Source organism: Anomaloglossus baeobatrachus, chromosome 1, assembly GCF_048569485.1.
Source record: "Anomaloglossus baeobatrachus isolate aAnoBae1 chromosome 1, aAnoBae1.hap1, whole genome shotgun sequence".
NCBI lineage: Eukaryota > Metazoa > Chordata > Amphibia > Anura > Aromobatidae > Anomaloglossus > Anomaloglossus baeobatrachus.
Window position 1 is genome coordinate 310,807,590 of NC_134353.1, and position 12,154 is coordinate 310,819,743.

The following is a 12,154-nucleotide window of genomic DNA, read 5'->3' on the forward strand; positions in this document are numbered from 1 at the left end:
TAAGCAGCAATACCAGCTTTCTAAAATAGACCGGTCCACACTGCTGAGATCTGTTTTAGTAATTACATGCATTCCTTTACACAAGAACTATTATGGTGCATCACTACTTCATATTGTGCGTGGTCCCATTCTTCTGTTATTACCCCTAGACATTTATGATAAAATTGACAACTGTGTATTAACTTTTTACTTGGTAAGTGGGTGGTGGTCATAAAGGGAATCTGTCAGCAGGTTTTTGCTATGTAAGCTGAAGACAGCATGCTGCAAGGGATTACACAGAGAATTCAGGGATGCCTGTCTTGTCATGGTCTGATCTGTTGTTGATTTGCTTTTACACAGCAGGAGCATATTATTGTTCCCCTGATTGTCCAATCTCTATAGAGAGCCTGCTATGGCCAGCGTAGCTTTCTCAGCTCTGTTGCTAAATCTAAAAGCTTTCATTGTGTCAGAACGGCTGTATCCAGTTGATAGTTGAATTCAGGATCTCTTTGCCTATATCATGCTGTTCCCAGATGAGGTAGCAAAATCCTGCTGACAGAATCCTTTAAGGCCTCATTCACCCTTTCAAAATATGGTATGGATGTTGTCAATGTTTTTGTATCAATGTGCCATCATTGTACGGTACGTGTCCGTTTTTCAGTGTTTTTTACGGATGGATGAAGAAATCAATCGCTCATCTCCCATCCTTTGCGTTGTTTAAATCCGGGCAGCACACGGGAGCCAACTGTGTGCTGTACGCGATTTCTCACTTACCCATGGACTTTATTGGCAATTTTCATCCATAAAGAATACGTGTTGTAGGCACTATCTTGTTAAAAACTTGTTTAAAAAAAGCCAAAAACAAAACTATAGATAAAAATGCTTTAAAACAGTTTCCAGAGATCTCCCCCCTAAGAGCCGTTTCACACATCTGGCATTTCACCGGATTGGCAGATACGGTGCACTCCAGTACAGTGTATACAGTACAATGGCAGCGCGACAAGCTCTGGTCACATGCTGTCATGTGACCGGAGCATGTGACCCGGAAGTTGCCGCGCTGCCATTGTACTGTATACACTGTACTGGAGTGCATCGGATCCGCCAATCCGGCAAAAAGCCAGATGTGTGAAACGGCCCTAAGGAGAACCTGTTCTATAGTGGTTTCTGTTTGGAAACCTGAACCTGCACGTAGTCTAATGCAAAGTTCACATGTGGATTTGAGGTACAGATATCGCACTTCAGGATTGCCTCAATGCGGTAAAATACAAGTAAGAGGGTTTTTCCAAATGCCAGTCACCTGTGGGGGAGAAATCTGCATGACAATGAGAGCGTGGGGGGATTTAAACCTGGGACCTGCTCATTATTATGCGGATGGTCACTGCAGGTTTCACCTTATTGAAGCTTTGTAAATGAAGTAGGGTGAAATCCACAAGTAACGAGGGTTTTGCAATGTAACAATTTCCATGTTGGTGACCCAGTTGTCAATTTATTGATGTCCAGGAGTAATACTGGGATTATCACACGGCACAGTTGTAAGAAAAGGTTCTATTCATAAGCATTTGTATATATTAAAACAGAATTTCTCAGCGGTGACAGGTCCTTAAGTATTCCCTAATGCCAGGCGTCTTGTAGGCTGAGACTTAAGAATTGAAAAAATACTAATCTGGAAAAGAGAACTACCAGACGTGCTTCTCCCTGTACGCCTGCCTGTAATGTGGGGATAATGCTTGAAACTTGTGCCGATGGCTGGTGGTCCCCTCTCCTCTGTACATTGGGCATAATGGGCTATAACACTGCTACCACATCCCATCCTTAAATAGGGGCAGAAACATGTACACAGTGATTTGGATCTGTACACTGGCCCTTAGAAGCTGATGGATTTTTCTGCTCACAGAACAGAGCAGACGCAGGCCTGGCCCTGCAGTATACGCATGCATTACAGGGCATTTTAGAAGGATTCACCTTCTATATAATCCGTGCTGAACTATTAAGTGCTCTCGCCTCATATTTTCAAAGCATTTTTGGGTTGGGTCTACCCGACAAAGCGTGCATTGCTTGTGGATAATATTGGCTAATCAGATCCTCTGTTCCATAGTGCCGATTACCATATTATTAGTCAGAAAATCAGTAGGGATTGTAAATAAGGTGTCAAGAGTGGACGTATCCCGAAAAATACTGCAACGGTTTCTTTACTTTTTAATTTTTCAGGCCCTTTTAAATATGAGATCGGGGGCCAATTCATGAGCCCCCCACCGCTCGCTCATAAGCACCTTGGGTTTCAGGAGTACAGATTGAATAGCAAGCTTAGGCTTCATAGCTATGCTTCTATTGAATCTGTACTCTCCTGAGTGTGCACTCCTGTTTCTTGTGAGGGTCTCAGAACCAGATCCCACTTATCTTGCAGTTTATAGACAAAATATGTGCAGTATATATTATAGATGTTTAGTTTCTCTTTAAACCTGGCCTTTTTATCGGATTCCTTATTTGATCTTGAACAATCAATATCTGGAGTATTTTTTTGTATATTATATTGACCTCTTTGTCCCACATAAATCTGGTATTGCTGACTAAATAAGAAATTCGTATCTAACTTAATCTGTCCTTTCTGCTTGAGTGATATCCTTAATTTGTGGATGGTAACACCCGAGGTTGGTAAAATTGCCACCATCACCCTGCTCCTGATCTTCCTCTGTATAACATTACTAACATAGCCGCTGTAGTCTGACTAATGCTCACACTGGAAGCAACGTGGCGGTGATATTGCTATCACTGAAGCCATTTTGCTCACCCATCTGCCTTTCTGTTTTTTGGTGATGGCCTTTTGTGTAGCAATCTGATGGAAATTGTCAAGTACAGGTTTGTAGTTTAGACCTATAAAAGCATGGAGCATAAGACCCATCATCTGTGACTACACCATAGACAGGTTTCTTAATACTGTGGGGATGCATTGATTTGTAGTGTCATAGTATGGGCTCAGCCTATGTGCCTGTCCTATCGGCTCTCGCCATGTCTGGCAGTAGCAGTCATTCCTTTTGCGCTTCCATATGGTTCTGAGGGGGTTTCTTTTTCACACAGCTGCATCTAAGCAGAAGTCCAGTGGCCATGTGCCAGACAGCGGACAAGACGCCCAGGGATACATCAGCAGCCAATCTCCAGAAAGCATTGTAGAAGAAGCTCAGGGGAAGCTGACCGAGTTGGAGCAGAGGATCAAAGAAGCCATTGAAAAGAATGCACAGTTGCAGTCCCTGGAGCTTGCCCATGCAGACCAGTTGACAAAGGAAAAGATCGAGGAGTTGAATAAAACCCGAGAGGAGCAGATCCAGAAGAAGCAAAAGATCCTAGAGGAACTGCAAAAAGTAGAAAGGGAGCTTCAGTTAAAAACCCAACAGCAGCTTAAAAAGCAGTACCTAGAAGTGAAGGCCCAGAGAATCCAACTCCAGCAGCAGCAACAGCAGCAGTCTTGCCAACATCTTGGCCTGCTAACTCCAGTGGGGGATGGGGAAGAGATCACGGAGGTAGACTATGCTCACTTGCAGCAGGTGGACACCATCCTACTTAAACAGGACTCCCAGCAGACTGCAATACCTATGGGGTTTACTCCAATGCAGCCGTTGGCATTGCCTCAAGCTTTGCCATTGGCAGCAGGTACATTATCCCCTGGGCCCATTGCAAATCTTGCAGACCTCCAAGGAGTTATAGTGGGACAGCAAGAATTGGCGCAAGCACAGCTAACAGGGCTGGGGCAAAGTGTTCTGGCAGAAACGCAAGAAGGGTTAATGATAGCCAGCCCCGCTCAGACCCTCACTGACACACTGGACGACATCATGGCAGGTGGGTATGATGGTTCGAAAGAGCTCGATGTGGTTTTACTTACATGTGCCAATGACTTTCTGTGTACTGTGTGACAAATCTGGCATTAGCTTCATGCAGTTTCAGCCTCTTATGCATTTGTTCTTTAGCGCTGTAGAAAATGTATTTTGCTGCTTGTCATTAAATCACTTGTGTGTGAACAGGAGGCTTATACGGTCTAATTGTTACAGTGCACGTGGAGTCTAAAAATGCACCAAATTAATCAGCGGTTCTCGCTGGACAGTAAATTGTGTGCATCTTTAGACTGACTAGTCTTATGTCTGGAAGACCTATTAGTTAGAAAATGGGCCAAATTTTTAATGCAAATTTCTGGCAGTGTGTCACATTTTAGGCCGCACCCCTTCTTCTGAAGCCACACCCAGTTGTCAGGCAAAGCACATTGTCTTAGCACATAATGAATGAGTTCTTTGATTCTCCCCCATTAGAGCTATAGGCAGCTTTTATTTATTGGCTTAGTCCATTTAGTGGACAACATCTTAAATGGAATCTTATCACCAGGTTTTTGCAACCTAATCTGACAACATAATGTAGGGGCAGAGACCCTGATTCCAGTAATGTAACTTACTGAGCGATTTGCTGTCATTTTGATAGAATCAATATTTAGCATATCTAGCAGTTATATAGAACTCGTGAATATGCTGGACTACCTGGCAGCACACCAAGTAGTGCTCTAATGATAATCTACTGCTGATTAAACAGCAATTTTATCAAAACTACACATTAGTGTTGATAAAATCACTGATTAATCAGCAGTTGTTCCAGGTAGTCCTGCATATTCATGAGCTCTGTATAACTGCTAGATCTGTAGCAGAGAATTAAAATGACAGCATACAGCTTAGTAAGTGACATCGCTGGAGTCAGGGTCTCTGCCCTATATTATGCTGCTCTCAGATGGAATAGCAAAAGCCTGGTGTCAGATTCCCTTTTAACTACTATCCTTTTCCCATATAAAATAAAAAAAACCCAAAAAACTCAAAAGGTACCTTTCATGCCGTTCCAGCCATATTGGTTCTGTTTCAGTTGGCATTTGCATTAGATTGGGTGCAGCACTCATGGCATAACAATCAGTGTCCACTAATGGGATGCAGCACACACCATGCCCTCAGATATCCAGACGAAGTGTGAGTCCTGCAGCCAATGTCATGTCAATGCTGGTAGATGCTGCTTCATTAATGACGACAAAGTGAGAGCATCCTTTTTATACAAAAAGAGAAATGCAGCATTAAAGAAAATATTATCTACTATATGGACATTATTGTTAGGTTTAACAGCTTTATAAAACATTTGCACTAGAATTTACAGTAGTTTTCATGTTTTATGATGTCAGTTATCCTTGGTGGAATTTTCCAGTATCACATGCTTCAGCTTTTTCTAATATAAAAGATTGTGATGGCTCTTATCTGATACAGTAAACTGTGCTGTGAAGCAGTCCAGTGAATTTGTTCAGTGAGACTCCTTAAAGGGAATCTATCACCAGGATTTTGCAATGTAAGCTGAGGACAGCTTGCTGCAAGGGTTAAATAAGTCAAAACATCTGTGTTTCTCTTATCTGTACAGCTATTGTTTACTCATACTAAGGCCTCTATCACATCTCGCAGGTACAAGCAACAAGTACCGGTATGGTCATCTGTGTGTCGTACGTGTGACGTTCATGTGACTGGTACCGGTAACAAATGCATGATACTGAAATGAATGGTTTTTCCATATGTAAAAGATGGGCAAAGCATGAAAAAATTATCTCGCTATAGAATGATAAAATAGATATATAAAAAAAAAATACTAAATAACATATAAAATAGACAGAACAGATAGAATAGCTTAATAGAGATGGCTAGCTTGGCCAGCTGTTTTGCAGCATTTTTTAACTTAAAAAAAAAAATAGACTTGGTCTCCCCCACCCCCCAATTTTCACATCCAGCACATGGAACAGCTGCAGGCTGCAACTCTCTGCTGTACCTTGGCTGGTTATTAAAAATGGAGAGCATCCCACGCTTATTTTTTTAATTTATTTTTTACTAATAAACAAACACGGGGTCCCCTCCATTTTCATAAAACCAGCCAAGGTACAGCAGACAACTGGAGTCTGATATTATTGCGGTGAGAAGGGCCATGGTTATTTGGCCCTTTCCAGCCTAACAATAGTAGCTCACAGCCGCCTCAGAAGTGGTGCATCTATTAGATGCGCCAATTCTGGTGCTGGACCAGGCTCTTCCCATTGCCCTGGTGCAGTGGCAAATGGGGTAATATTTGTGGGGTTGATGCCAGCTCCAGCTGGCATCAAACCCTGGTAGTAGTCATTGGTGGAGTCTAGCAGACATCACCATTATTAATCCAGTAGTTGAAAGGAGAATTAAAAAGTTTATTTGAACAAAACCTCCCCGACTCTAGCCCTCGTTCACCAACTTATTTAATTCTTATTTATTTATTTTTAAATACAAAATGTCCGCCGTAATCCATTGAGGTCCCACGACGTTTCCCAAAATCGAACCTGAAAGACCTAAAAAGAGAAAATTAGTCAATAAAGACAAGAGACACCCTCTCTTTTCCAATTAGTTCCCTGTTAAAGCACTAATCCTGGTCCGCGGTAATCCAATTTGGGGGTGCCCATATCGATCCCATACTGCTGGCACATTCAATGGAGAACCGAATGTTCCCTATTGATTGTGAGAGCAGCCCATGCAGGTGCACACACAGCTGTGTGTGCTTCCCAGCAGTGACCTGGACCTCATAAGGTTAGCACAGGTCACCGCAGAGGTGCCATCAGCAGTGTGTATGTGGGCATGGCAGTAGTGTCACAGGTTCATCGGACTGCCCAATGAACCCGTGAAGTCACTGTCGTGACGCCCGTGGTAGTGCGGATGTCGGGAGGTCATCAGAGTTCATTGGATACTCCAATGACCACCTGACGTCGCACCACGCAGCCCACACACACGCAGCCCACACACACACACGCAGCCCACACACACACACACACACACACGCAGCCCACACACACACACACACACACGCAGCCCACACACACACACACACGCAGCCCGCGCACGCAGCCCGCGCACGCAGCCCGCGCACGCAGCCCGCGCACGCAGCCCGCGCACGCAGCCCGCGCACGCAGCCCGCGCACGCAGCCCGCGCACGCAGCCCACGCACGCAGCCCACGCACGCAGCCCACGCACGCAGCCCGCCCACGCACGCAGCCCGCACACGCACGCAGCACGCAGCCCGCCCGCACACACACGCAGCACGCAGCCCGCCCGCACACGCACGCAGCCCGCACACGCACGCAGCCCGCACGCAGCCCGCACACGCACGCAGCCCGCACACGCACGCAGCCCGCACGCAGCCCGCACACGCACGCAGCCCGCACACGCACGCAGCCCGCACGCAGCCCGCACACGCACGCAGCCCGCACGCAGCCCGCACACGCACGCAGCCCGCACGCAGCCCGCACACGCACGCAGCCCGCACGCAGCCCGCACACGCACGCAGCCCGCACACGCACGCAGCCCGCACACGCACGCAGCCCGCACGCAGCCCGCACACGCACGCAGCCCGCACGCAGCCCGCACACAGCCCGCACACGCACGCAGCCCGCACACGCACGCAGCCCGCACGCAGCCCGCACGCAGCCCGCACACGCATATATTATTATAGCGCCATTTATTCCATGGCGCTTTACAGTGAAAGAGGGTATACGTACAACAATCATTAACAGTACAAAACAAGACTGGTTTAGCAGGAGAGGACCCTGCCCACGAGGGCTCAGTATATATATATATGTATGTATGTATGTATGTATATATGTACCGTATTTTTTGGACTATAAGACGCACCTGACCATAAGACGCACCCTGGTTTTAGAGGAGGAAAATAGGAAAATAAAATTTTAACCAAAAAATATGGTCATGACACACTGTTATGGGGCGAGGATCTGCTGCTGACACTGTTATGGGGGTAATGTCCCCAAATTCTCTACTAAGGTACCCCATTCTGATAAGGATCCTCCTGCCTTGTATATGATCCTTTTCATATACCCCCCCATCCTGCTAATAATATACCCCCCATCCATCCTGCTAATAATATACTTTCCATCCATCCTGCTCATGATATACCTTCCATCCATCCTACTCATGATATGCCCCCATCCATCCTGCTCATGATATGCCCCCATCCATCCTGCTCATGATATGCCCCCATCCATCCTGCTCATGATATGCCCCCATCCATCCTGCTCATGAAATGCCCCCATCCATCCTGCTCATGATATGCCCCCATCCATCCTGCTCATGATATGCCCCCATCCATCCTGCTCATGATATGCCCCCATCCATCCTGCTCATGATATGCCCCCATCCATCCTGCTCATGATATGCCCCCATCCATCCTGCTCATGAAATGCCCCCATCCATCCTGCTCATGAAATGCCCCCATCCATCCTGCTCATGATATGCCCCCATCCATCCTGCTCATGATATGCCCCCATCCATCCTGCTCATGATATGCCCCCATCCATCCTGCTCATGATATGCCCCCATCCATCCTGCTCATGATATGCCCCCATCCATCCTGCTCATGATATGCCCCCATCCATTCTGCTCATGATATGCCCCCATCCATCCTGCTCATGATATGCCCCCATCCATCCTGCTCATGATATGCCCCCATCCATCCTGCTCATGATATGCCCCCATCCATCCTGCTCATGATATGCCCCCATCCATCCTGCTCATGATATGCCCCCATCCATCCTGCTCATGATATGCCCCCATCCATCCTGCTCATGATATGCCCCCATCCATCCTGCTCATGATATGCCCCCATCCATCCTGCTCATGATATGCCCCCATCCATCCTGCTCATGAAATGCCCCCATCCATCCTGCTCATGAAATGCCCCCATCCATCCTGCTCATGAAATGCCCCCATCCATCCTGCTCATGAAATGCCCCCATCCATCCTGCTCATGAAATGCCCCCATCCATCCTGCTCATGATATGCCCCCATCCATCCTGCTCATGATATGCCCCCATCCATCCTGCTCATGAAATTCCCCCATCCTGGTAAATGGCGTGTATCCTGTGGCACAGGAAAAAAAAAATAAACGTTTATACTTACCCTTCCTCACTCCCTGAAGCACCGATCTCTGTCTCAGCTGCAGCGCCGCTGTGTGGAGCAGTCACCGTTGTCTGCAGCATCGCGTCTTCCTGTCTGTGCCGGCGGTCAGCTGATCTGGACAATAGCGGCGCGCACCGCGATAACGTCATCGCTGTGCGCGCCGCTAGTATCCACCACCTAGTGTCCAGATCAGCTGACCGCCGGCACAGACAGGAAGACGCGATGCTGCAGGGGGGCGGCTCCACACACGGTGACGGGTGAGTACACTGATTCACTGCACCCCGCGCTGATAATGATGCACGGGGGGCAGTGAATACAGCCGCACATGATCACTCCAGGCTGTAGTTGCCAGGGGTGATCACGGCCGGCTGCTAATTATGCACACCCCCCCCTTCCCGCCCATCACCCCGCCCACCTGTCAGCGCTGGTTTCGCTGAGAGATGATGGGCGGGAGGATGGGCGTGCATATGTAATGAGCGGGCCCACGTGGTCACGGCAGGCTGCTGCAGGCTGCTACAGCCTGCTGGTGCCGCCGATGACCCGCACACACACACATTTATACACATACACACACATATATAGAAATACACACACTGCTTGCTGGATACTCACCTGTCCCCGATGCTGATGTCCCCGGCTATGCTGCTGCTGCTTCCAGGTCTGTGGTGCAGTGAATAGGTCGGAAGCAAATGACAGCAGCACCGAAGACAGCAGAGCTGGAGACAGGCGAGTATAGGAAAATTGTTTTATTTCAAAGGCACGTGTTTTTTCCGGTATGTGTTACACGGATCACATCAGTGTGCGATCCCTGTGACACCCGTACTGCTAAAGGAAAAAACGGACATGTCTGTGTTCATGCGGGGCCGCATGGTCTGTGTGAAAACACGGACGGGAATTAGCTCATAGAATAACATGGGTTTGTGTGGCATCTGTGAAAAAAACTAATTTCACATGTACCTGAAACAGATGTGTGAGAGGCCTAAAGGGTTTGTTGCTCTGTGATCAACATTGGTGTGACTCTTCTGAGCATGCAGAGCAGACTGGCACGCCCCCTGTGGTGATTGACACCTCAGTCAATGCACAATTTCCATTGTCATTGGTGTGGGTGGGGACAGCTCCCAGCTCTGATACACTCAATCCTGAGATAATGTCAGAAGGGCTGCACACAGTGATCGAAGATCAACATGGTTACTTTCAGAATCTTTACCTACGGCATGCTCCTCCTCAGTTGAAATGGCAAAAATCTGGTTACAGATTCCCTTTAATTGTACTTAATTTGCACCAAGATTTTTAGCAATTGTGAAACCTCAAGTACATGCTGGCATACTGCTGTGAATAACATTAAAGGGCCATTTTCAAGTTATTACATTGCTTTAATAGCATGAAAATAAGTTTGCCTTAACTTTGTTTTCTTTGTTTTTATTCTCCTGCAATGAGAGCGTTTTTGTTACATAGGGTACACCTGTTTTTCATGGACCTCGGCCACTAGTACTTGTCTACACCCTGGCTGAGTGTGCAATAGCTACATTTCAGTAGAGTAGTTAAAGGGGTATTCCAATCTCCAAGATCATGTAGTAGGTGGAATAATGGCAAATACCTCTGTTTAGAAATGTATTATAATTTTCCTGATAAGCTATGTCTCTTTCCTCATGTTTGGAGCATTGCAGCTTGGGTATCAATCACTACGACCACCCATATAGTGACAGGTAGTTGCTCGTGGTCATAACCGTGGATACCATGGCTACATTGCCCTGCACATGAAGTAAGGGATATCGCAAAATCAGGAGTACTATACTACATTTCTAATTGGAGTTATTTGCAAATATTGTTAACCTACATATTGGGATAGGGTCTGGGAGATGGGAATACCCCCTTAGGTCCTAATCTCCCAGCGCTCTCTGCAGCCCATTGATTTCTGTACAGTGGCTGCCTGCTCACCCCCCTCCCTTTTCAGCTCCTGACGAGCTGCTGTTAACATTCCTGTAGAATCTCAAACTTTCCACCCACCCAGCATCACAGCTCCCACTGTCTGTGGCATTGTGCTTGTTCAAATGCCCTGTTTACTCTGTGCACACCCTGTTTTGTTTTTTTTTTTTTTTGCTTTAATGCATTTTTTTCTTGCAGATTTTTATCAACCTGCAAGGGAAAAACGCTTCCCAGCAAGTTTTGTTTCCCCCCCTGTCCCCCACCCCCTACTGATTTTCTTTTTTTTTTTATTTCGTAAATAATGAAGTTGCTGGCTTTTGTTTTGAACTACAATTCTCATAAATTGTCCAGGCGTATTCCTGGTATGTTTTTAGCCTTCCCATTGACTTCTATCATGAACTGTTGAGTGTCTTCCTAGCTGAAATTGCCAGCAGAATGCACACGTCACTTGTTTTAATCACTTGGTGTCTTTTTAAGGCATTTAAAAACTTTAATAAGTTAACATCAAGTGGATTTCCCCTAAAAAATGAATAGAAGCATTCTTTTGATCATTAGTGCATTTATTTGAGCAGACCCGCAGCGTGAACATACCCTAACATGGGTGTAATGTTTAGAGTTAGAACTTGAGCGAGTATGTAATAAGTTGAGCATTTTCTGTATCGATTGCTTGTGGCTTTCTACATCTCTGCTTGCAGTCATGTATTGTATTGGTCTACTAAGAATCAGTCACAGTGCAGGGCTTCTGATAGATCCGAGATCTGGTGCAGGTACAGTTGGCCGTGCAGCCGGAACTTCGCCCAATTTTTCTCCATAAGGTGGGTTTCACACATCCGGTTTTGCAGTGCGGCTCAATCCGGCTCAAAAACCTATGCAACGGATGCGGCGAAAAAACACGGATCCGTTGCATACGTTTTTTTTTCCATGCGGCCCGTCCGTATTTTGACGGAGTTCTGCCACAAAAAGGCAGCATTTTGAACAACATAGTGTGAACAAGAAACCCAAATTCCCATAGACTTTGCTTGAATAGAAGAACACATCCATTTTGGCATTAAACAGCGCAGAAGAAAAAGCAGCAAAAAAGCAGGTAAAAAGCAACGTGCGCACATACCCTAACTCACAGAACACGTGCTTTATGTCTATGGAGTTGTTCACATTTCTGTGTTAAAAATTCTGACAGTTGATATCCTTTGCCGCTAGAATTGAGACACAGCTAATTGCACAATTTTATTTTTGTGTAAACCTGACTAATAAGGGAGCCTTGTCTGGTG

General features: G+C 46.3%; 1 protein-coding gene across 5 annotated transcripts in view; it reads left to right on the top strand.

Moving 5' to 3' along the window:
• Window positions 1–12,154, top strand: part of ANKRD17 (ankyrin repeat domain 17) — a 220,266-nt gene that overhangs the window by 143,170 nt on the left and 64,942 nt on the right. For all 5 annotated transcript variants that reach the window (XM_075351211.1, XM_075351215.1, XM_075351226.1 and 2 more), the window contains one exon: window positions 3,055–3,810. In XM_075351211.1, the coding sequence (XP_075207326.1) occupies window positions 3,055–3,810 (756 nt within the window). The remainder of the gene's footprint in view (window positions 1–3,054; window positions 3,811–12,154) is intronic.